This window comes from Coregonus lavaretus, assembly GCF_964263955.1.
Source record: "Coregonus lavaretus genome assembly, chromosome: 7".
NCBI lineage: Eukaryota > Metazoa > Chordata > Actinopteri > Salmoniformes > Salmonidae > Coregonus > Coregonus lavaretus.
The window spans coordinates 4,522,907-4,549,255 of NC_139994.1; the positions used below are offsets into that span (position 1 = coordinate 4,522,907).

The 26,349-nt window shown below is 48.9% G+C and overlaps 1 protein-coding gene across 4 annotated transcripts; it reads right to left on the reverse strand.

Moving 5' to 3' along the window:
* Positions 1-361: 361 nt before the first annotated feature.
* On the reverse strand, positions 362-24,656 carry LOC311132355 (upstream-binding protein 1-like). Of its 4 annotated transcripts, XR_014613517.1 has the most exons (18): positions 24,471-24,656; positions 21,655-21,871; positions 19,490-19,647; positions 19,203-19,276; positions 16,323-16,428; positions 16,137-16,243; positions 15,714-15,866; positions 15,483-15,593; positions 15,255-15,362; positions 11,599-11,702; positions 11,474-11,528; positions 11,064-11,157; positions 10,543-10,633; positions 7,050-7,168; positions 6,443-6,585; positions 5,809-5,860; positions 4,428-5,701; positions 362-4,392 (listed from the first exon to the last, which is right to left on the reverse strand). XR_014613517.1 is itself a non-coding variant. In XM_084165605.1 (17 exons), the coding sequence occupies exons 2-17, from the start codon at positions 21,768-21,770 to the stop codon at positions 5,643-5,645; spliced, it is 1,650 nt and encodes a 549-aa protein (XP_084021731.1). In that variant the 5' UTR covers positions 21,771-21,871; positions 24,471-24,656; the 3' UTR covers positions 362-5,642. The 4 variants fall into 4 exon arrangements, 3 of the variants coding, with proteins under 3 accessions (XP_084021731.1, XP_084021732.1, XP_084021733.1); XM_084165605.1 differs by having other exon boundaries at positions 362-5,701; XM_084165606.1 differs by having other exon boundaries at positions 362-5,701; positions 24,288-24,656.
* Between the last annotated feature and the right edge of the window lie 1,693 nt (positions 24,657-26,349).

Consider the following 26,349-nt stretch of genomic DNA (forward strand, 5'->3'; position numbering starts at 1 on the left):
ATTCTGTACAGGCTTCCTTCTTTTCACTTGGGTCATTTAGGTTAGTATTGTGTGTAGGCCAGTGACACAAATATCAATTTAATCCATTTTAAATTCAGGCTGTAACACAACAAAATGTGAAAAAAGTAAAGGGGTATGAATACTTTGAAGTGGGTAAACCAGTATGTAAACATTATTAAAGTGATTTAGACAGGTTTTTCTTCATGCTATGGTATGCACACATTTAGAGCTATATTTAGACAGAAAATTGCATTATTTTAAATAAATCTATTCACGTTTTCTATTCAATTTGTAAATATCATCATTCACAGCATGGTTTTGGTATGCGGCCCTCATCATCATATAAATAAAACACAGACCATATTTATGAAATAACTTTATTTCCAGTACAGACGTGTGTGCATATTCAGTTTAACTGTAGGCTGTACAAACAGTGATCACCTCCTCACCTAGACACAGAGAACACAGAGACAGGGAACACAGGTAGAACTAGGACAAGTATCACACTGTAGTACACACCATACACGTCTTTTTTTTAAGCCCCTTCTCTGTACATTTTTGTCTCACTCTGAAACGTGATTCCTCACTCTCAAGCACGCCATTCTTCTCAAGTCCTGTAGCTGAAGGAAATGTAGCGTTCAGGTTTCGGTGAGTTGTCTCCTTTCCATGGAGAGAAAAACAAGCAGAAGGGAGTTTCTCTCTTTCATCTCAGAACAATGGGACTCGTGATTGAGCTGAACTTGGGGAGTTTCGCAATGTTTGGACCGTCACACCCGGTGTTACAAACACCATCACCACCTTTTTGCCGTTCACCCAGAGTACCACAGCTTCCTGTCATGGGACTCGTGCCAACCAATCAGATACCAAGGAGCAAACAAAAAATAAATAAAAAATAAATAAATAAAAGAGAAATGGTAGGCTAGATAGATTTCCCCCCACCAGAGTGTGGACCAACGAAAAGAGGAACGGCTGGAAATGAGTGATGATGAAAGAGAAAACTTTTCATCACATTTCTGTTTGAAACGCACCCAGCATTCTGTTTGACCCAGGTCTGTAGAGCTGGGGTGTATTCAGTCACGTGAAATGTTCCAAACTTTGCAGATAGAAATATAATAGAGTAGGAGATCATGTTGACTCTATTTATCTGACAGACAATCACATCTGAACGTTCTGTAACGACGTCAACATGATCTCCTACTCTATCTGACAGACAATCACATCTGAACGTTCTGTAACGACGCACCCTCCTAAACAGTTCCTGGTGTTGTTGAAGTAGGTGACAGGTTATGTTCAGTTTCACGTCAATGTTGTTAATAATATTCACTTTATTTCTCCCAGGTTTCATGAAGGGTGTGGTTCACAAACTATCAAGTTGGACTTGTGGTTTTCAGTGCAGACTTGGTATTTTATTTATGGAAAAAATGTTTTAAGGACTGGGCTACATTTCTTTTCGGACCCCCAAAAAATATAGCTTCCTTCCTCCCCCTCCCAACCTCATGCTCTTGACTAAAATGAAAACTAAGCAGGGTTCACGCCAAGAGGAAAAGCTGTGATAACTACTGAAATGATCAAACCAAGTTAGTGTCTGCAACAATTGCTAGGGGGGAAAAAATATAAACACACACACACACACATACACACTTCCACTGCCAGTAGTCAAGGACTAACTACGGCCAGTGACAGACCTAAGAACACAGTTTCCTGCACATCCTGTCAGGGGTGAAGGAAGGCCACACCTTGGATGAGCCCCTGGGATGAGCCCCCTGGTTACACTCCCTGATTCTAACATCTACTGCATCCAAAACCAGTTTGGTCCATTTCATAGTGAGTTTATTTAAACCACCTTGCCCCGACTAGGGACTGTATCTCAATAGTCTAGAGATGTTTCCTCCTCACCCACTCTCCTACATGTCAATAGTCTATTACAGTCAGTGTAAGTGTGTGTCTGTGTGTGTGTATGTGTGTGTGAGAAAAATCGAATTGACCCTAGCGAACAGTGAGAAGTATGGCACCAGAGACAATCTCACACAACAGCCAAACAAAGAAACTGCCTTAGTCAAAAGACAAACTAAAAACGCTAAAAGCGACAGTTAAAATATGAAATTTAAGAGACTTCAGTGAAGTGAAACAAGTATCCATGATGCTTAGACATGTCTATGCAGGCAGGGTCTTCAGTGGAGATCACCGGTATCCATGATGCTTAGACATGTCTATGCAGGCAGGGTCTTCAGTGGAGATCACCGGTATCCATGATGCTTAGACATGTCTATGCAGGCAGGGTCTTCAGTGGAGATCACCAGTATCCATGATGCTTAGACATGTCTATGCAGGCAGGGTCTTCAGTGGAGATCACCAGTATCCATGATGCTTAGACATGTCTATGCAGGCAGGGTCTTCAGTGGAGATCACCAGTATCCATGATGCTTAGACATGTCTATGCAGGCAGGGTCTTCAGTGGAGATCACCAGTATCCATGATGCTTAGACATGTCTATGCAGGCAGGGTCTTCAGTGGAGATCACCAGTATCCATGATGCTTAGACATGTCTATGCAGGCAGGGTCTTCAGTGGAGATCGCCGGTCCTGCTCTGAAATAGGCTGGGGTAGATTTTGGTATCAGACCTGGTTCTGTTGGCATTCTGTTAGCCAGTGTCGAAGAGCTCCAACAGTCCACAAAATCATTACTTGAATGGCTAAGAGGACTCCCCTCCTCACTAGTTCTAGACTGTCTGGGACCAGATCTAGAACGTTCAGATCTTGACTATTGTGTTCTAGAACGTCCAAACCGAGACTGTTGTGTTCTAGAACGTCCACACCGCGACTTGTGTTCTAGACAGTCTTTTTTGTTTGAGTTTGTTAGTTGCCTGCTCTGCTTCCGTGGAAGTGGGTGTGGTCGAGTCTCAGACTAGTGTCTAATTCGCTCCGACTGTCTGTCTGTCTGAACCTCAGTCCTGCATTACAGCGCTGCCTGTATGAGCCTCTGTGGGGGGCAGCCTCCATCCCCTATATGAGCCTCTGTGGGGGGCAGCCTCCCTACTCTATATGAGCCTCTGTGGGGGGCAGCCTCCCTCCTCTATATGAGCCTCTGTGGGGGGCAGCCTCCCTACTCTATATGAGCCTCTGTGGGGGGCAGCCTCCCTCCTCTATATGAGCCTCTGTGGGGGGCGGCCTCCCTCCTCTATATGAGCCTCTGTGGGGGGCAGCCTCCCTCCTCTATATGAGCCTCTGTGGGGGGCAGCCTCCCTCCTCTATATGAGCCTCTGTGGGGGGCAGCCTCCCTACTCTATATGAGCCTCTGTGGGGGGCAGCCTCCCTACTCTATATGAGCCTCTGTGGGGGGCGGCCTCCCTCCTCTATATGAGCCTCTGTGGGGGGCAGCCTCCCTCCTCTATATGAGCCTCTGTGGGGGGCAGCCTCCCTCCTCTATATGAGCCTCTGTGGGGGGCAGCCTCCATCCCCTATATGACTCTGTGGGGGGCAGCCTCCCTCCTCTATATGAGCCTCTGTGGGGGGCAGCCTCCATCCCCTATATGAGCCTCTGTGGGGGGCAGCCTCCATCCCCTATATGAGCCTCTGTGGGGGGCGGCCTCCCTCCTCTATATGAGCCTCTGTGGGGGGCAGCCTCCCTACTCTATATGAGCCTCTGTGGGGGGCAGCCTCCCTACTCTATATGAGCCTCTGTGGGGGACAGCCTCCCTACTCTATATGAGCCTCTGTGGGGGGCAGCCTCCCTCCTCTATATGAGCCTCTGTGGGGGGCAGCCTCCATCACCTATATGACTCTCTGTGGGGGGCAGCCTCCCTCCTCTATATGACTCTCTGTGGGGGGCAGCCTCCCTCCTCTATATGAGCCTCTGTGGGGGGCAGCCTCCCTCCTCTATATGAGCCTCTGTGGGGGGCAGCCTCCATCACCTATATGACTCTCTGTGGGGGGCAGCCTCCCTCCTCTATATGACTCTCTGTGGGGGGCAGCCTCCCTCCTCTATATGAGCCTCTGTGGGGGGCAGCCTCCCTCCTCTATATGACTCTCTGTGGGGGGCAGCCTCCCTCCTCTATATGAGCCTCTGTGGGGGGCAGACTCCATCCCCTATATGACTCTCTGTGGGGGGCAGCCTCCCTCCTCTATATGACTCTCTGTGGGGGGCAGCCTCCATCCCCTATATGACTCTGTGGGGGGCAGACTCCATCCCCTATATGACTCTCTGTGGGGGGCAGCCTCCATCCCCTATATGACTCTGTGGGGGGCAGCCTCCATCCCCTATATGACTCTGTGGGGGGCAGACTCCATCCCCTATATGACTCTGTGGGGGGCAGCCTCCATCCCCTATATGATACTATGTGGGGGGCATTCTCCATCACCTATATGGCTCTCTGTGGGGGGCAGCCTCCATTCCCTATATGACTCTCTGTGGGGGGCAGCCTCCATCACCTATATGACTCTCTGTGGGGGGCAGCCTCCATCACCTATATGACTCTGTGGGGGGCAGCCTCCATCCCCTATATGACTCTCTGTGGGGGGCAGCCTCCATCCCCTATATGAGACTCTGTGGGGGGCAGCCTCCATCCCCTATATTACTCTCTGTGGGGGGCAGCCTCCATCCCCTATATGACTCTCTGTGGGGGGCAGCCTCCATCCCCTATATGACTCTCTGTGGGGGGCAGCCTCCATCCCCTATATGACTCTCTGTGGGGGGCAGCCTCCATCCCCTATATGACTCTCTGTGGGGGGCAGCCTCCATCCCCTATATGACTCTCTGTGGGGGGCAGCCTCCATCACCTATATGATACTATGTGGGGGGCAGCCTCCATCACCTATATGACTCTGTGGGGGGCAGCCTCCCTCCCCTATATGACTCTGTGGGGGGCAGCCTCCATCACCTATATGACTCTCTGTGGGGGGCAGCCTCCATCCCTTATATGACTCTGTGGGGGGCAGCCTCCATCACCTATATGACTCTCTGTGGGGGGCAGCCTCCATCACCTATATGACTCTCTGTGGGGGGCAGCCTCCATCCCCTATATGACTCTGTGGGGGGCAGCCTCCATCCCCTATATGACTCTCTGTGGGCGGCAGCCTCCATCCCCTATATGACTCTGTGGGGGGCAGCCTCCATCCCCTATATGACTCTCTGTGGGGGGCAGCCTCCATCCCCTATATGACTCTCTGTGGGGGGCAGCCTCCATCCCCTATATGACTCTGTGGGGGGCAGCCTCCATCCCCTATATGACTCTCTGTGGGGGGCAGCCTCCATCCCCTATATGACTCTGTGGGGGGCAGCCTCCATCCCCTATAGGACTCTGTGGGGGGCAGCCTCCATCCCCTATATGACTCTGTGGGGGGCAGCCTCCATCCCCTGGTACAATATAAAAATTAAAGAATAAACAAACAAAAACATGCCAAGTCTCCCGCTCTGTCCCCTCCCCTCCTCAGTAATAGTGTTTTCAATATGAAACAGTGGTCACACCCGCGTCAGATTCTAACATTAACATGGCTGCAGTTCAGTTCATTCTCTGTCCGTCTGCCTTACACATGGCAATCTGAACGACAGGGGAGAGGGAGGGATGGAAGGAGGGATGGAGGCTGCTCCCCTCCACACGGAGGGAGGAGTGTTGAGTGATGTCATCGCGCTCTCATCCTCTATCACTACTTCAAAACCAGGTGAATCCCCTCCCCCATTTGGTGGAGCCCCTCCCCCGTTTCATCTAGAGAGAGAGAGAGGGAAATAAGAGCTAGTGTTAGCATTGAGGCCAAACACACAACTAGAAAAGGAACGTTTGACCATAACAGAAATGTCTGACTATCAACATACCTTTGACTGTGCCGATGAGAAAGCAGCTCTCGTCAGGTAAGTTGTAAACCATCTGGGGGGGAATAACATTAAAACAAGGACTGTTAAGAAATCTATTTTAGAATTGAATCAGTAATGTTAGGGTTATACTGACACAGTATCAAATCATTAAAACGGGTAGACATGTCCACTAGCTGTGATGTGCAGTCTGGTTGGGGGAGTGTTTTGAATGGTGCACCCAGAACTTCCTGAGTAGGCAGACGGGGGAAGGGTTAGGGTGGGACACAGAGGCAGTATGTCAATTAAGTGCAAACACCTGATGGACAGATCACTGAAGGACAGAGAAAATCCACCTCTTCCTGGTCAAAGATAACATCCACACAGGAGGTGTGTGTTTGTACCTGGTCACTGAACAGTGTGTTTGTGTTTGTGTACCTGGTCACTGAACAGTGTGTTTGTGTGTGTGTGTGTGTGTGTACCTGGTCACTGAACAGTGTGTTTGTGTGTGTGTGTGTGTGTACCTGGTCACTGAACAGTGTGTGTGTGTGTGTGTGTACCTGGTCACTGAACTGTGTGTGTGTGTGTGTGTGTGTGTGTACCTGGTCACTGAACTGTGTGTGTACCTGGTCACTGAACTGTGTGTGTGTGTGTGTACCTGGTCACTCAGCAGTATGTGTATTCCTGAGGGTCCTTGCCGGTAGACCTGGTTGATCTGTCCCAGTGGAACGCTACACACACACGCCATCTTCCTGATCAACTCAGCCGCAGTCAGCTCTTCCAGGTACAGAGCATGGTACACTGCAGACACACACACACACACACAGGTTAAAACACAGACATGCTGACTCTTCTAGAATGGAGACATAGAGGTGTATACAGTAGAATGCAAATCAGAGTCCTCCCAGAGTCCTTCAGCTTTAGTTTCTATTTTCTTTTTTTAAAGCATTGACATTTATGTTTATACATGCGCTTTGCCCTTTTTCTGATGAACTATATGCAGTATATTTAAAAGTGGCAATCTGCATTTCAAACCCCGCCACTGTTTTGGTAAATAGCTGAGAAAAGGGGCTGGAGGAATTCAAGGATCCCTGAGATCAAAATGATAGTTTTAACCATGTTTTCAGGCTAAACAGTGTTTGCAAACATTCTGAGTAAAACAAGCGTATATTTTGATAAGGATTTAAAATTCGTAAAATGGATGTGAAAACTGCAGATTGGCCCTTTAAACATAAACACACACAAAACTACAAAGACACACACACCGTATAAATTAGGTGGGTCACCGCGCTCTCTGTTCTGGCTGTCACAGCATCTTTCCAGCAGGGGGCTATACACCTCACACTCCTGACACACATAGAGGGTCAACCTGGGACGCACCGACCTGCAGGAATACATATCAACTCAGCAAAAAAAGAAACGTCCCCTTTTTCAGGACCCTGTCTTTCAAACATCATTCGTAACTTTCCAAATAACTTCACAGATCTTCAGTGTAAAGGGTTTAAACACTGTTTCCCATGCTTGTTCAATGAACCATAAACAATTAATGAACATGCACCTGTGGAACGGTCGTTAAGACACTAACAGCTTACAGACGGTAGGCAATTAAGGTCACAGTTATGAAAACTTAGGACACTAAAGAGGCCTTTCTACTGACTCTGAAAAACACCAAAAGAAAGATGCCCAGGGTCCCTGCTCATCTGCGTGAACGTGCCTTAGGCATGCCGCAAGGAGGCATGAGGACTGCAGATGTGGCCAGGGCAATAAATTGCAATGTCCGTACTGTGAGACGCCTAAGACAGAGCTACAGGGAGACAGGACGGACAGCTGATCGTCCTCGCAGTGGCAGACCACGTGTAACAACACCTGCACAGGATCGGTACATCCGAACATCACACCTGCGGGACAGGTACAGGATAGCAACAACAACTGCCCAAGTTACACCAGGAACGCACAATCCCTCAGACTGTCCGCAATAGGCTGAGAGAGGCTGGACTGAGGGCTTATAGGCCTGTTGTAAGGCAGGTCCTCACCAGACATCACCGGCAACAACGTCGCCTATGGGCACAAACCCACCGTCGCTGGACCAGACAGGACTGGCAAAAAGTGCTCTTCACTGACGAGTCGCGGTTTTGTCTCACCAGGGGTGATGGTCGGATTTGCGTTTATCGTCGAAGGAATGAGCGTTACACCGAGGCCTGTACTCTGGAGTGGGATCGATTTGGAGGTGGAGGGTCCGTCATGGTCTGGGGCGGTGTGTCACAGCATCATCGGACTGCGCTTGTTGTCATTGCAGGCAATCTCAACGCTGTGTGTTACAGGGAAGACATCCTCCTCCCTCATGTGGTACCCTTCCTGCAGGCTCATCCTGACATGACCATCCAGCATGACAATGCCACCAGCCATACTGCTCGTTCTGTGCGTGATTTCCTGCAAGACAGGAATGTCAGTGTTCTGCCATGGCCAGCGAATGAGCCCGGATCTCAATCCCATTGAGCATGTCTGGGACCTGTTGGATCGGAGGGTGAGGGCTAGGGCCATTCCCCCCAGAAATGTCTGGGAGCTTGCAGGTGCCTTGGTGGAAGAGTGGGGTAACATCTCACAGCAAGAACTGGCAAATCTGAGTTACATGTTACATGTTAGAAACACACACACACTCCCATATCCTCTCACACCTTCTCTCTCTCTCTCACACACCCAGTCCCTCTCTCTCACACACCCAGTCCCTCTCTCTCACACCCAGTCCCTCTCTCTCACACACCCAGTCCCTCTCTCTCTCACACCCAGTCCCTCTCTCGCTCACACACCCAGTCCCTCTCTCGCTCACACACCCAGTCCCTCTCTCTCTCACACACCCAGTCCCTCTCTCTCACACACCCAGTCCCTCTCTCTCACACACCCAGTCCCTCTCTCTCACACACCCAGTCCCTCTCTCTCACACACCCAGTCCCTCTCTCTCACACACCCAGTCCCTCTCTCTCACACACCCAGTCCCTCTCTCTCACACACCCAGTCCCTCTCTCTCACACACCCAGTCCCTCTCTCTCACACACCCAGTCCCTCTCTCTCACACACACCCAGTCCCTCTCTCTCACACACACCCAGTCCCTCTCTCTCACACACCCAGTCCCTCTCTCTCACACACCCAGTCCCTCTCTCTCACACACCCAGTCCCTCTCTCTCTCACACACCCAGTCCCTCTCTCTCACACCCAGTCCCTCTCTCTCTCACACACCCAGTCCCTCTCTCTCACACACCCAGTCCCTCTCTCTCTCACACACCCAGTCCCTCTCTCTCTCACACACCCAGTGCCTCTCTCTCTCACACACCCAGTCCCTCTCTCTCTCACACACCCAGTCCCTCTCTCTCTCACACACCCAGTGCCTCTCTCTCTCACACACCCAGTCCCTCTCTCTCACACACCCAGTCCCTCTCTCTCACACACCCAGTCCCTCTCTCTCACACACCCAGTCCCTCTCTCTCTCACACCCAGTCTCTCTCTCTCACACACCCAGTGCCTCTCTCTCTCACACACCCAGTCCCTCTCTCTCTCACACACCCAGTGCCTCTCTCTCTCACACACCCAGTGCCTCTCTCTCACACACCCAGTCCCTCTCTCTCTCACACCCAGTCCCTCTCTCTCACACACCCAGTCCCTCTCTCTCACACACCCAGTGCCTCTCTCTCACACACCCAGTGCCTCTCTCTCACACACCCAGTGCCTCTCTCTCACACACCCAGTCCCTCTCTCACACACCCAGTCCCTCTCTCTCACACCCAGTGCCTCTCTCTCACACACCCAGTGCCTCTCTCTCACACACCCAGTGCCTCTCTCTCACACACCCAGTGCCTCTCTCTCACACACCCAGTGCCTCTCTCTCACACACCCAGTGCCTCTCTCTCACACACCCAGTGCCTCTCTCTCACACACCCAGTGCCTCTCTCTCACACACCCAGTGCCTCTCTCTCACACACCCAGTGCCTCTCTCTCTCACACACCCAGTGCCTCTCTCTCACACACCCAGTGCCTCTCTCTCACACACCCAGTCCCTCTCTCGCTCGCTCGCTCACACACACAAACACACTGTTTCACACACACACACACAGGCACCCCTCTCTCTCTCTCACACACACATCAGGTTTTAATGTCACATGCACAAGTACAGTGAAATGCCTTGCAGCTCTAACCCCAACAATGCAGTAATGAATAACAACATAATACTAGAAAAAACACAGGAGAAATAAGAATAGGAAATATGAACACAATAAGTTAGTTAGAAAGCATTCTATACAGGGTCAGTTCCAGTACCATATATACAATGTGCAGGGATACTGGAGTGATGGAGGTATATACAGTGCATCAGGAAAGTATTCAGACCCCTTGACTTTTTCCACATTTTGTTACGTTACAGCCTTATTCTAAAATGGATAAAAAATATAAAAAATCCTCAGAAATCTACACACAATACCCCATAATGACTAAGCGAAAACAGGTTTTTAGAAATGTTTGCTAATTTATTAAAAATAAAAAACATAAATATTCAGGACAGACCAGAACTCACACACACACCCCTCTCTCACAAACACATCTCCCTCCCTCCCTCCCACACACACTCCCTCTCACACCCGACCCCCTCCTTCTCACACCCCCTCACAACCCCCCCCCCCCCACACACCCCTCCCTCTCTCACAAACACACCCCCTCCCTCCCCCACACACTGACCCTCTCTCTCCCACACACCCCCCTCTCACCCCTACCTGGATGTTAGTGTGTTGAAGAGTCTGATCCCATCAGCAGCTCCACAGATCTGAACCAGGTCGTCCCGGGTCAACTTCAATAAGTCAAAACCTACACAACACAACAGGTTGGCTTTAATAACTCTCAACCTACACAACAGGTTGGCTTTAATAACTCTCAACCTACACAACAGGTTGGCTTTAATAACTCTCGACCCGCACAACATTTACATTTACATTTTAGTCATTTAGCAGACGCTCTTATCCAGAGCGACTTTACAGTTAGTGAGTGCATACATTTTTTGATACTGGTCCCCTGTGGGAATCGAACCCACAACCCTGGCGTTGCAAGCACCATGTTCTACCAAATGAGCTACACGGGGCCCCAACAGGTTGGCTTTAATAACTCTCGACCTACACAACAGGTTGGCTTTAATGACTCTCAAGCTACACAACAGGTTGGTTTAATGACTCTCAAGCTACACAACAGGTTGGTTTAATGACTCTCAAGCTACACTAGGGACCAGGGAAAGAGTGGGTACCTGAGAAGTGGGAGAAGAGTCGTGCGTAGGTGTTGAAGCGGTTTTTGACAAGCCACTTCTGAGTCTCCTGGATGGTAGCTGTAGGACTGAGTTGCTGGAGAGAGCGAGAGAGAGGAGAGAGAGGGGAGAGGGGAGAGAGGAGAGAGAGGAGAGAGGGGAGAGAAGAGAGAGAGGAGAGGGAGGAGAGAGGGGAGAGAGGAGAGAGGAGAGAGAGGGGAGAGAGGGGAGAGAGGAGAGGAGAGAGAGAGCGAGAGGGGAGAGGGGAGAGAGGGGAGAGAGGGGAGAGAGGGAGCGAGACAGAAGAAAGGGAGTGTGTGTGTTATCCAATCCAAACTGAAGGCAGGTGTTGAATGAGAAGTCTTTACAGGATTTGAGACACGTCCATGAGAGAGAGAGCGGTGTATACTGACCTCTGTGACGACTTGGCTGACAGGGTCTGCCTGGTGATTGGGCGACGAGGAGCCACTGGAATACAACAGTCACAGTCAGCATTATCTCACTATGTCCACACAGACACACACACACACACACACACCTGTCGGGTACGGAGGAGGCAGTGTACGTGGAGAGAGGTGTGGAGGAGAAGGAGGGGCCAGCTGTCTGGGGAGAGCTGACGTAGGCATCAGGCCACGGAGAACACTGACCAGAGAGAAGAGAGAGATGTCACTATAACACACACACTACAATAACACTATTAAACATTACTGTCACCACTTACTAAGCAGGGTTTCCATGAATGAAAATGTGGAACCGGACATTTGACCGGCAGCATTTTAAATTTACCGGACATTTGAGAAATACGTTGGGTGCGTAACCTGATTAGGGCGTCCACCCACGATGCTCACAATGACAGAAATCACATTTAGATTATGGTAATTTCATATTAACAGCACAGGCAAGTCGAGGATGCAACGACGTGCGTCCTTCCCGCACTTTGAAGATGTTAGAATAACAGTCCAAAATGTCCTTCTCCTCAGCCAACGAGACGAGTAACGAACAGCACAATCACTAGCCTATGCACAGGCCCTTGAGTTGGGGGGGGAAGCACATTCTTCACCATAAAAACGCACCATTATGAAAAAGCATTCCATGCATCATGGCACTTGCAGACATATTGTAAGACGGCCTCCTATTTATAATATGATGAGTAGATCGGATAGTCATCATTTAGGCTAATAATATAACTCAATCACTGGTAGCAAAAACATGTCTGAGCGTGTGCAGTGTAGAAGCCTGGGCGATAGGCTATATCAGATACGTTTCTTCTTTATTTTATTAACACATTACATGCAATTCTACTCCACTTCATATGACTGGAGACGTTCGCGGAATCATTTTTAATACAACAAATGACAGGGTAGCCTACTCTGCTGATACTGACATAACGGATCAATCAAAACAACGTTGTCCATATAATAGGGCTAGGAGAAGGGGAGACACAGATAGAATATGACCTCCATCTAAACTGGAGGAGGAAATGATTGTCCAAAAACAAACTTTTAAAATGGCACTGACCCAACAGTGATAAAAGAGTGAATATGCGCAGTGTGCACTCACTCTTCTGGTGCCAATAACGGGGCGGCAGGTAGCTTAGTGGTTAAAGAGCGTTGTGCCAGTAACCGAAAGGTCGCTGGTTCTAATCCCTGAGCCGACTAGGTGAAAAATCTGTCGATGTGCCCTTGAGAAAGGCACTTAACCGTAATTGCTCCTGTAAGTTGGTCTGGATAAGAGCGTCTGCTAAATGACTAAAAATAATAATAATAATGAAAGAAAAACAACAAATATATATATAAAAAATATATAATGAATCATAAATAAATAAAATAAGATACTGTTGTTCGCTCAACTAAAAGACTGATTAGTCGTTTCATTGTCTTCTCTTTACAGCAGCAGCCATTTGCTTTTCGAACAATGTTTTCCTGCGATTTCATTTTGAAATATTGTGATATGCCTGGCTGGGCCGCTAAACTTTTCACTGACGGTCGCAACTCAACAATCATCTATTTGGTATTTGCCGCGCGCTGCCTTTCCTTCCGACCGTAGGAAATGTGATTTACAACAACCAACATTCCAATATTTTTACAGAAGCTAATGATCCTGGGGCCAAATCAGGCTTCAGTAACCTATTTTGAATGATTTTATTTATTTCTGTATAGACAGAAGTAGGCTAATTAGGCTATATCATTTTGACAATTTAATTCAACTTACTTATGGACGCGTCGGATATCAGCCTATGTCAATCTACTATCTCCCATAGTAGGAAAGTGTGAGAGAAAAAGTACATATTTACCTTGTTTGATATTAATAGTTAATTATATACTTAACAAATAGTAAGACATCTCTGTTCTACATTTTACATTTTAGTCATTTAGCAGACGCTCTTATCCAGAGCGACTTACAGTTAGTGAGTGCATAAATTTTTCATACTGGCCCCCCCGTGGGAATCGAACCCGCAAGCGCCATGCTCTACCAACCGAGCTACAGGGAGGCTACTAATGCTGTGATTTTGTAAAGGGAAGGTCTCCACTCCAGCTAATCTGGGCGTGTGGTCACTAGAGATAGCTTGAGCTGACAATTGATTGATGATGGCTACAGCCTGCATTCCATAGACAAGATGTGGTGTGACCGAGATACAGATAGCCAGGAGGAGTAGAACAAACATTTCATTGTTTGTTCTCATCCTTGCATCTGGGAAACTTAGCCTGGAGGGGTAAAATACCACCCTGTGTAGATAACCACCAGATGAACCAAAGGTGGCTTATGATGCCCCCGATCTGCATGGGAGGGGTGGAACCAGCCATGACTAAGCATTTTTAGGTCTGCTATATAAAGACCCGGTATTCTCTGTACGAGTTTAAGCTCTCGGCAACACACACTTCAGAGTGTGCGGTCGACCAGCTTCATTATTGCAATAATTAAATTGATATGAAATAAAGATGATTGTTTGAAGAAATGACAAAGTCTATCTCACTTGATTAGAATATTCCACGACAAAAATTAACCTATTCTATTGGTCAGCTTGTCAAGAAAGAAATAGCCCAAACAGAATCTGGTACAGTTGTGGGGTGTAAGATCCCATTAAGCCTAGACTACATTTAAAAAAAAGTAATGAATCGGAAGCAACAGATCAGAATGTTTAGCTCTAAATGTTGACAAACTATTATTTCTTAACATTATTAGCGCAGCAATGCTCACAAGGCAGTAGGCTACATGCGAATGTGGGTGTGGCTACCGGACAATGACAGGAAGATGAAAAGCATAGCCTCCTGTAGCTCAGTTGGTAGAGCATGGCGCTTGCAACGCCAGTGTTGTGGGTTCGTTTCCCACTGGGGGCCAGTATGAAAAAAAAAATATGTATGCACTCACTAACTGTAAGTCGCTCTGGATAAGAGCGTCTGCTAAATGACTAAAATGTAAATGTAAATAGGCTACTTGTTTCAATGGCATATGGAAGTCATTATAAAATAATTGCCTCCACGGATATGGTCGGATTTTGCCTAAGCTACTTTGAAGCAAGGTAAGATATGCCTCATAATATGTAGTAAAACGTTCAGGTTTCAAACAATTAAGTAGCTAAATGTATATGTTTTCAAAATTCACACTACTTATAGCTCATTGCAAAGTGGTGTGACGTGCTGATGAAGCCTGCCTTCCATTGCCTATGCATTTGAATGGCGAATGGGAAGCGCGCTTCAATTACCAGTTGAGAAATAAAAATAGTTGCTATTTTTAATGTTGGCCAAATAACTATTTTTAACATCTAGAATTGTTGCGCAATGATTGGGTTTATAAAAAGGTCTGTCTGCCCAGTTTTCCACTCCAAAGCGGTCTATGCTCTGCACGCGTGGTGACAAGCACATAACCAATATATACCCGCGCCAAATTTAATTCCACTAAATTATGCAAATTAACCTATAGACTGTATTTAATCAAATGAATTTCCATCGACTGGTATTTCCATCAATGAACAGGCTAAAAAGCATAATTTCGCTATGGGATCTTTCTTCTTGTCCCGGACAATTGGCCGGCGGGCAAATTTATTTATTGGCTTTTCAATTATTATTATTTGGCCAAAAGCCAGCTATTACCGGCTAACGGAAACCCTGTTACCAAGCAACATACACCTCTACATATTCACTGCCTTGACAGGAATGGAGGATGGAGAGAATACATAACATAAAGGATGCTTACACTGCCTCTCTTGGCCAGCGAGTCCCCACAGTCAGCCGGCAGCGTCCTCTTGCTGGACTTCTTCAGCTCATAGTCTCCCGCCTCCTCTACGATAGGCTCCAGCCTCAACTAGACACACAGAAACACACTCTGACCTCTGACCCCGTACACTTGACTCCTGATAAGTGCCAACTCTGTTTAAGTGCTCTATAGTTTTCCAGTCCCGATTAACACCCTGGATGGACTAACCTCTGATAGGATGGTTGTGTTGTAGGAGGATTGGTACTTCTCCTTCTCCTGAGATGTTCGTTTCTCCATCTTCTCTCTGTCAGTCTTCTGTTTCCTGTCGGCCCCCTTTGGCTGGGAGAAGGAAGGAGAGCGAGAGAGAGAGAGAGAGAGAGAGAGAGAGGAATAAGGGTGTAGGCATGTGATCGGACTCAGTGTGATGTCTGTGTTCAGAGAATGTATGCGTGTTTGTACCTTGAAGACTTTGATTTGGCAGGAGGCAGAGTGGAGGTGTTCAGTGTACTCTCCGCTGTCGCCCTGTCTGAAAGTGTCGATCTGGATCCTGAAGGGAACTCCCTTCTCCCCTCCATGCTTCCTAGGGGTGAACTCTGTACTGATGCAGTGGACCTGCACGCACACACGCACGTACACACACACACACACACACACACACACGAGGAGGGTTAGGTTGAAAGATGGAGAGAATAGAGAGAGAGAGGAGACTGAGTCAACAGGGAAAGAGTCAACGGGGAAAGAGTCAACGGGGAAAGAGTCAACGGGGAAAGAGTCCACGGGGAAAGAGTCCACGGGGAAAGAGTCAACGGGGAAAGAGTCCACGGGGAAAGAGTCAACGGGGAAAGAGTCAACAGGGAAAGAGTCAACGGGGTAATATGTTACCTGCACAAACACAGAGGCTCTCTTGTTGAGGTCCCAGAGGAACTCGGCAGCGTTGAGCTGGGAGGGGTTGGCCTTGGCTTCCATGATACCCACTGACAAGGGGATGTCTACACACACAGACATAGACAGGCGTTACATACAGATACTGACAGGGACACACACACACACACACTTGTGTGTTCTTACCGATGTCTAGGAGACGGTCTCCAGGGCGATTCCACTTCCACCCCTCCAGCTGCTGGTGCTCTGTGTACTGGAGTCTCCTGTCATGGAACACCACCCTAACGATGCTCTACACACACACACACACACACACACACACACACACACGCAGACGCACACACACACACACACACACACACACACATATGAAACACCACCCTCACAATGCTCTAAAAACGACCGGAACAACCATAACACAACCACAAAGAAACCATGAGACACAGACCGACAGGCTGAACACGCTGACAGGCTGAACACGCTGACAGGCTGAACACGCTGACAGGCTGAACACGCTGACAGACAGACAGGCTGAACACGCAGACAGACAGACAGGCTGAACATGCTGACAGACAGACAGGCTGAACACGCTGACAGACAGACAGGCTGAACACGCTGACAGGCTGAACACGCTGACAGACAGACAGGCTGAACACGCTGACAGGCTGAACACGCTGACAGGCTGAACACGCTGACAGACAGACAGGCTGAACACGCAGACAGACAGACAGGCTGAACACGCAGACAGACAGACAGGCTGAACATGCTGACAGACAGACAGGCTGAACACGCTGACAGGCTGAACACGCTGACAGACAGACAGGCTGAACACGCTGACAGACAGGCTGAACACGCTGACAGACAGGCTGAACACGCTGACAGACAGGCTGAACACGCTGACAGACAGGCTGAACACGCTGACAGACAGACAGGCTGAACACGCTGACAGGCTGAACACGCTGACAGACAGACAGGCTGAACACGCTGACAGACAGACAGGCTGAACACGCTGACAGACAGACAGGCTGAACACGCAGACAGACAGGCTGAACACGCAGACAGACAGGCTGAACACGCAGACAGACAGGCTGAACACGCAGACAGACAGACAGGCTGAACACGCAGACAGACAGACAGGCTGAACACGCAGACAGACAGACAGGCTGAACACGCAGACAGACAGACAGGCTGAACACGCAGACAGACAGACAGACAGACAGGCTGAACACGCAGACAGACAGAGAGGCTGAACAAGCAGACAGACAGGCTGAACACGCAGACAGACAGACAGACAGGCTGAACACGCTGACTGACAGGCTGAACACGCAGACAGACAGACAGGCTGAACACGCAGACAGACAGACAGGCTGAACACGCACAGACAGACAGGCTGAACACGCAGACAGACAGACAGGCTGAACACGCAGACAGACAGACAGGCTGAACACGCAGACAGACAGACAGGCTGAACACGCTGACAGACAGACAGGCTGAACACGCAGACAGACAGACAGGCTGAACACGCTGACAGGCTGAACACGCTGACAGACACAGGCTGAACACGCTGACAGACAGACAGGCTGAACACGTTGACAGACAGACAGGCTGAACACGCAGACAGACATACAGGCTGAACACGCAGACAGACAGACAGGCTGAACACGCAGACAGACAGGCTGAACAGACAGACAGACAGGCTGAATACGCTGACAGACAGGCTGAATACGCTGACAGACAGACAGGCTGAACACGCTGACAGGCTGAACACGCTGACAGACAGACAGGCTGACAGACAGACAGGCAGGCTGAACACGCAGACAGACAGACTGAACATGCAGACAGACAGACAGGCTGAACACGCAGACAGACAGACAGACAGGCTGAACACGCAGACAGACAGACAGGCTGAACACGCAGACAGACAGACAGGCTGAACACGCAGACAGACAGACAGGCTGAACACGCTGACAGACAGAGAGGCTGAACAAGCAGACAGACAGACAGGCTGAACACGCTGAACACGCTGACTGACAGGCTGAACACGCTGACAGACAGGCTGAACACGCAGACAGACAGACAGGCTGAACACGCAGACAGACAGACAGGCTGAACACACAGACAGACAGACAGGCTGAACACGCAGACAGACAGACAGGCTGAACACGCTGACAGGCTGAACACGCTGACAGACACAGGCTGAACACGCTGACAGACAGACAGGCTGAACACGCTGACAGACAGACAGGCTGAACACGCAGACAGACATACAGGCTGAATACGCTGACAGGCAGACAGGCTGAACACGCTGACAGGCTGAACACGCTGACAGACAGACAGGCTGACAGACAGACAGGCAGGCTGAACACGCAGACAGACAGACAGGCTGAACACGCAGACAGACAGACAGACAGGCTGAACACGCAGACAGACAGACAGGCTGAACACGCAGACAGACAGACAGACAGGCTGAACACGCTGACAGACAGACAGGCTGAACACGCAGACAGACAGACAGGCTGAACACGCAGACAGAGACAGGCTGAACACGCAGACAGAGACAGGCTGAACACGCAGACAGACAGACAGGCTGAACACGCAGACAGACAGACAGGCTGAACATGCTGACAGACAGACAGGCTGAACACGCTGACAGACAGGCTGAACATGCTGACAGACAGACAGGCTGAACATGCAGACAGACAGACAGGCTGAACACGCAGACAGAGACAGGCTGAACACGCTGACAGACAGGCTGAACACGCAGACAGACAGACAGGCTGAACATGCTGACAGACAGACAGGCTGAACACGCTGACAGACAGGCTGAACATGCTGACAGACAGACAGGCTGAACATGCAGACAGACAGACAGACAGGCTGAACACGCTGACAGACAGACAGGCTGAACACGCTGACAGACAGACAGGCTGAACACGCTGACAGACAGACAGGCTGAACACGCTGACAGACAGACAGGCTGAACACGCTGACAGACAGACAGGCTGAACATGCTGACAGACAGACAGGCTGAACACGCTGACAGACAGACAGGCTGAACATGCTGACCTTGACACTCCTGTTGTTTATCTCTGCTAACTCCAGCTTTCTGTTGTCCAGCATACGGATCTCATAAGACTGGCCTGAGAGACAGAAGGGAAGGAAAGCGAGAGAGAAAGGGAGGGAGGGAGAGAGAGTGGGAGTAAAGAGGGGGACGTCTGAGTGATTGAGTATCTCTGCTGTTTGAAAACATACAACATCCCTTCTTGCTGTTGGGAGAGCGCTACTAAGCATTACAGTATGTGAGTGTGTGCAGAGCATTGTTAAGGTGGTGTTCCATGACAGGACTAAGTCACCTTGGTTTAGGTAGGTGAGTGTCTCGTCGTGCAGTTTGACAGCAGGGGAGGTGGCAGCACAGAGAACATACTGGAAGGGAGGGTTGGGACTGCAGCTCTCACTGTCTGAAGGAAGACTGGAGTCCTCCTGTTTAAAAATGGGTAGGGCCAGCACATCACTGGAGAGAGAGAGAGAGGAAGAGAGAGAGGAAGAGAGAGAGGGGAAGAGAGAGAGAGAGAGGAAGAGAGAGAGGGGAAGAGAGAGAGAGGAAGAGAGAGAGGAAGAGAAAAGTGTTAGGGTGAGGAAGACGGAGTAGCCCTGTTGAAACAGTAACAGTACACACACACACACACTTGGCAGCAGCTCCAGACAGACAACCTGTCCTCAGCTCACCCCAACAGACCCAAGCACTAGCAGTTGAGGCAGAAGTGTGTCTACATGCCAAGGAATGCAGTCATGCTACCAGGAACAGCTCAGGTTTATTGAGTTGGCAGTCTGAAGACAAAGTTCATAAAATGCTCTAAGCCAAGTCAATCTGTAGAATACTTCCTTGGATAGGTGAAAGGGTTCCACGACCGTTCTTGGATAGCTTCCACCAATCCAGTGATCAGATCAGTGAAAGGGGGAAGAAAATATGGGAGGGAAATAAATCATTTTAGAACTATAGGAACATGACCACCTCATTGACACAGCAGCTTCGGACAGTGCTATATTCTCCCTGTCCCACCCTGTATGGCATGCCAGTCACAGAGCCGCTGCCCCACTCTGCACTCGTACCAAGGAAACTGTAGCAGGGGTGTATTCATTACGCCGATTCTGTTGCAAAACGTTGTTGCAACAGAAACTGTTTACTCCAAAAGCTATTAAGTTCCATTTTGTTCTTAAAAACGGAAGTTGAGGTTCAGTCGTGTCTCACAAAAAAAAAAAAAGAGGCTGGAAGAAGTTGGAAGGAACCCCGCGGACTTCACTCCACTTTAGAGGACAGAATAATCAATAATTTATAGATGTGCAGCTTGTGCCAAAACACTTCGCAGACTGTTCAGATTATTGGAATGGCAACGCGTGGAAACCATTAAATTAAAATGAACTACAACTTCCGTTTAAGAACCCAACAGCTTTTACGTCACGTTGAAGAGCATTCGGAGTAAACGGTTTCCCGTGCAGAAAGTCTTGCAACAGAATCGGCATAATGAATACACCCCTGCTTCCTGACACACGAGGAGCCAGCTCCACTGGCAAACTGAGACATTCTGTTCTTACTGAGCATCACAGCTGCTCTCTAAACATGGAGACACACTCACACAGACAGGATCTTGATAAGACAGCGGACAGTCCTGGGAACTCTTACCACAGAAACACAACATCCCTGATACAAACATCTGTGAGGAAGACACACACACACATTCTTACACTTAGGGAGCTGTTGCGGTGACTGTGAGGGTGGTGTTTCATAACTGTGTGTCTGTTACTGACAGATCCTCCACCACGGAACAGACTGGTACAAACTCCCCATAGCATCCGATCCCATTGCTGCCATAGCAACCCCACAGTTCCACCACGATGTCATCACTCCGAGATGTGCCGTGCCACTGAGCCACCCAGAGAGACGGTCATTGCTAGAAGGGATCCAGCTTTTGTCAAATTAACAGCAGGTTTGACTTTTCATAGCAGGTTAGGAGAATTAACGTAGCGGGTTAGGAGAATTAACGTAGCGGGTTAGGGGAATTAACGTAGCGGGTTAGGGGAATTAGGTTAAGCTGGATGCCTTCTAGCAATGTCCCAGAGAGAGGGGGAGAGCTTATCTCCGCTCCCCCCCTGGGCTGTGCTTAAGGTTTAGGAAGTTTATGTACCCTACATTCTGCTGATGCACCCTTTATGTGTCTGGTAGGGTATTAAAGCCCTCTGTCTCCACAGCAACCTGTTGTGAGACCCCCCCCCCCATCCCAACACACTCCAAAACAAAGAACACACCACACACTGACACAATACCACACAGAGGGGATGGGATACCACATACATGACTGTAATTCCTCTGGCTACAGCATGTGTGTGTGTATCGCGTGCATCCCAGCCAGGGTTTAGGAGAACGAGAGAGTTCAAAGCGTTTGTACCTTCCATCTCCTGTTCAGACACACTGATATATAACTAGTTGTTTATGCATTGTACATCAGGCAGTCTCTCTAACCTCATACTGTACGCGCCAGCCCCCAGCTCCTGCCCGATGCCCGACAGACTGGCATCGAAGTCGTGTACCAGCCCCGACTCGATGGTGGCATCGTCCATCTTCAGCACCCAGGCCATGACCCCCAGCTCCTTCTCCTCCGCCTCTAGCCGAAGGGCCGCCAGCTTGCCTCCGGGGAAGGGACCGCAGCTAGCAGGCCAATAAACCAACTGCTGGTGGTCTGGAGACGATGAGGAGAAAGTTATCTAGCTAAGGTAGCTAGCTAGTTGTTGTTGTGTTAGCCACTACTGGCTAAATAACTGTAAGCTACTGGTGGTTGGCTAAGAAGCTAGTTAGCTACAATAGCTAGTTAGCTAAAAGCGGCTAACTGAAGATTGAATAAAAATGCGAATTGATAGCGCGCCACACCAGCCCGATATCTTGCCATAATATGGCTGCAAGTGAAAGTAGCAATCTGGATTGTTATGAAGCCAACAACCAGACTAGCTAGCTACGTAAAGTTAGCAGGCTAAGCTAACAACAGAATCCACAACCATTACGACTCGTTGAATAACAGCATGCTAAATAACCTTTTGCTCAAAAGTTAGCTAGCTAAACCCTCCACCACTAATAACTAGCTACCTAGCTAACTGAGACACACTCTTCACGCCATTTCGATACAAAGTGATTTCCGTAGCAGGTTAGGAGAGCATTTTCGCTAACCCTAACCCCTTTTCCTAACCTTAACCTCAGTCTCAGTCTCGCTTGTTTACCGCTGCACTAGAGTCGGACAGGCTTCCTGTGTACATTTAGACATGGCAGAGCAGGCGCGTGATATGGCTCGAAAACGTAATTCAATCCAGGGATGAGAAATGCATTGTACTTCGAATTGTGTCATTATCCCAACTGTTAGACCGAGAATGGTGGCAGGTGGCCTTGTGGTTAAGAGCGTTGGGTAAGTAACCGAAAGGTCATTGCTTTGAATCTGCGAGCCGGCTAGATGGAATATATGTCTGTGCCCTTGGCATCTGCTAAATGCCATAAATGTAAATGCAATATGCAGAAATCACTCAGTTTCCTGGTTGCTAAAATTCTAATAGTTCACAGAATTTCAGTTTGTGTGACAAAACAAGCAGTAATTGTGTCGAGAATCATTGTACCATCTAAACCGCTGTGAAATACACTCAGTGGCACCGTTCACGAAAATAGTTCACTCCTACATACAGTGAGTCACGTGGCCGTGGCTTGCTATATAAAGCAGGCATTCAGTTACTGTTCGATTGAATGTTAGATTGGGTAAAACGAGTGACCTAAAAGACTGAGCATGGTATGATCGTCGATGCCAGGCGTGCCGGTTCAAGTATCTCAGAAACGGTCGGCCTCCTGGGCTTTTCACGCATGACAGTGTCTAGGGTTTACCGAGAATGGTGCGACAAACAAAAAAACATCCAGTCAGTGGCAGTCCTATGAGTCAAAACAGCTCCTTACTGAGAGGTCGAAGGAGAATGGCAAGAATCGTGCAAGCTTCCAGGAGGGCCACAAACAAGCAAATAACGGCACAGTACACCAATGCTGTGCTGAACAGCATCTTGGAACACACACCTCGTCCGTCCTTGAAACGGATGGGCTATTGCAGCAGACGACCACACCGGGTTCCACTCCTACCTGCTAAAAACAAGAAGTGGCTCCAGTGGGCACGCAATCACCAACACGGGCCAATTGAGGAGTGGAAAAACATTGCCTGGTCTGAAGAATCCCGGTTCCTGTTGAGTCATGCTTATGGCAGAGTCAGGATTTGGCATAAGCAGCATGAGTCCATGGCTCCATCCTGCCTGGTATCAACAGTACAGGCTGGTGGCGGTGGTGTAATATTTTCCTGGCACACGTTAGGTCCTTTGATACCAATTAAGCAACGTGTCCATGCCCCAAATAATTCAGGCTGTTTCGTGATGCAAAGGGGGGTTCGACCGGTACTAGATGGGTGTACCTAATAAACTGTTGAAGCTGGTGTACAAGACGCAAAAGCGAAACTTAAGCACGGGAAGCATATAAATAGCGCACATAGAACAGATCTACTGCTTCTTAGACTTACTTTCAATGAGAATGACAGATCTATTACTCACATTTCTATGTGCATTTGGTTGGGTCACCCAAAAAGTTATATTGCAGATTTAAGTAAACTGCTGTTTTTAACTTCATGCTAGCTAACAGTAGACATTATTGAATGGCACGTCGCATTGAACAACAATGGAGCTGATTGAAATGGCTGCTGTGGCTTCTGCTACCTAGCATGAGGACGAAAAGGGCAGATTTCCGGAGAACTAACAGTTGTTCTATCTTCTCGGTGTAAGAGTTGGGATAATGGGACAATTCGGAGTACAACGGATTTCTCATCCCTGGATTGAGGTACGTTTTCCGAGCCATATCTCGCGCAGGCTCTGCTTTTAATCTACATGGGAGGCTGTCCGACCCTAGTGCAGCTGTAAGCAAGCGGGTCGGATCTGCTGGCTACTCCTACATCTGCTGGCTACTAATAAATATGCTGGCTACTACTAAATATGCTGGCTACTCTTAAATATGCTACGAAAAAGTCACTAAAGTATCGAAGTTCCGTGAAAATAGTGTTTCCCCTAGCTAACTAGCGCGAGTTAGCTCACTTGCAGTCCTCAAAAGTAAATTTAGCTGGCGACATGGCACATCGTCGCATTCCGAGCCCAGCCAAAGCTAGCTAGCAACATTACGTAAATGCAGGGAGGATGTTGTTGAGTCCACACACGCAATGTCCGTCTAACTAGTGAGCTAGCATTAGCAGTCTAGTAGCATTAGCAAACTTCACTTGCTTTTGATTCACGGATGTTTGGAATCCTCCTATGAGAAGCTCGCAGCCAGCGCTTCCTGTGCCCTCCGAAACCTCTCTTTTTTCATCGCGGACTCGTGTGACCAGGGCTACAGTTCCCGGCCAGTTAAATAAGACTCTTTAACGATCAGCACAGTGGCGGTTAACACATATGCAGGCAGCACGAACATGGCTTCTCATCAGACTGTGCCCTCGCAAAACCTCGCCGACTGTCGCCAGCCGCAGGGGGAGATGCCACGGCGTCGCGGGACCAATCAGAAAGCCGCTCTGTTGCCAAGCGCACCCAGCTCAGCCAATGGACTCCCTCAGAGCTTTTGTCAACCGCTTCTACGTTATAACGCGGATGTGACCCGTTCGTAGCATGCACAAGCACCCTATCACATAGAGACATACTCACAATACACAAACGCATAATTCAACCGAGACATCAATCAGAAAATACTCGGCCAGTACAGACTAGCAGGCTCACAGGCTTGCACCCACCCCTCTTTCCAGAGAACAGTGTGTTCCTATTGTAGAAAAGAGAGGGGTGGATAGATGCGTGTTGAACCAAAGAGCAACAGCCAGATGTGAAGACGGATGTATTTAGTGGGAATGATTGTAGAGTGCGTGTGATTTAGGATGGACACAGAGGCTCTTTAGGACACTTACACTAACCCTTCTGTGTCTGGATGTTAAGCTGCCAGATGTCAGTGTGCATTTATAGAGAACACAAATTACAGTCAAATCTTCAATCGACTACCGACCCTTATCATTTTCAGTTGATAATGTCACATATTAACCCGAGCATCGGACACTGCTATGAACTTTTGCCACCAACATTGTTTCATTACAATATCCCATAGCCTCACATACGACAATTGTACATTATCAAAATAGACAAGAGAATTCCATGAAGTTTGAGAGGAAATGTGAAAGGGTCCCGGGGACAACACACCCGAGAGCCTGATCCACATTATTGGGCTGACCTGAACCCTTCTCTGCTGGCTCGGGGTATTTTCTCTGAAGATGTCCTTTCCAGCACATTTCCACTGTGGTGGATGCATAACCAGGCAGAGCAACCCAGAACAGTTTTGTTGTGGCCCTATGGTGTGAATCAGCCTTATGTGTACGACCCTACCTTACACAGAAAGCGGCACAGGTCCTAATCCAGGCACTTGTCATCTCCCGTCTGGATTACTGCAACTCGCTGTTGGCTGGGCTCCCTGCCTGTGCCATTAAAGCCCTACAATGTATCCAGAACGCTGCAGCCCGTCTGGTGTTCGACCTTCCCAAGTTCTCTCATGTCACCCCGCTCCTCCGCACACTCCACTGGCTTCCAGTTGAGGCTCGCATCTACTACAAGACCATGGTGCTTGCCTACGGAGCTGTGAGGGGAACGGCACCTCCTTACCTTCAGGCTCTGATCAGACCCTACACCCAAACGAGGGCACTACGTTCATCCACCTCTGGCCTGCTAGCTCCCCTACCTCTACAGAAGCACAGTTCCCGCTCAGCCCAGTCAAAGCTATTTGCTTACCCCAATGGTGGAACAAGCTCCCCCACAACGCCAGGACAGCGGAGTCACCTGACCACCTTCCGGAGACACTTGAAACCCTACCTCTTTAAGGAATCATCATCTACATCTACAACTACTACTACTACTACTACTACAACTACAACTACAACTACTACTACTACTACTACTACTACTACTACTACAGCCTACTCCGTACTTCCTTCTCCTAAACACACATTGAGCCTAATACTAGGCCATAGTTCAGCTTCAGGTAGAATCAGGTCAAATCAAATCACACGTTATTGCTCACATACGTGTCTAGCAGATGTTATTGCGGGTGTAGCCAAATGCTTGTGCTTCTCGC

Bases quoted from the DNA above. Each gene is read 5' to 3' on its own strand.
- LOC311132355 (XM_084165605.1), bottom strand. From the start codon at position 21,770: ATGGCCTGGGTGCTGAAGATGGACGATGCCACCATCGAGTCGGGGCTG. The intron at 16,244-16,322 runs GTAAGAACACAC...CTGTGTGTGTAG, and splicing joins AGACCGTCTCCTAGACATCG to ACATCCCCTTGTCAGTGGGT. The intron at 5,702-5,808 runs GTATGTTGATAG...CTCTCTCTCTAG, and splicing joins TCTCATCGGCACAGTCAAAG to ATGAAACGGGGGAGGGGCTC.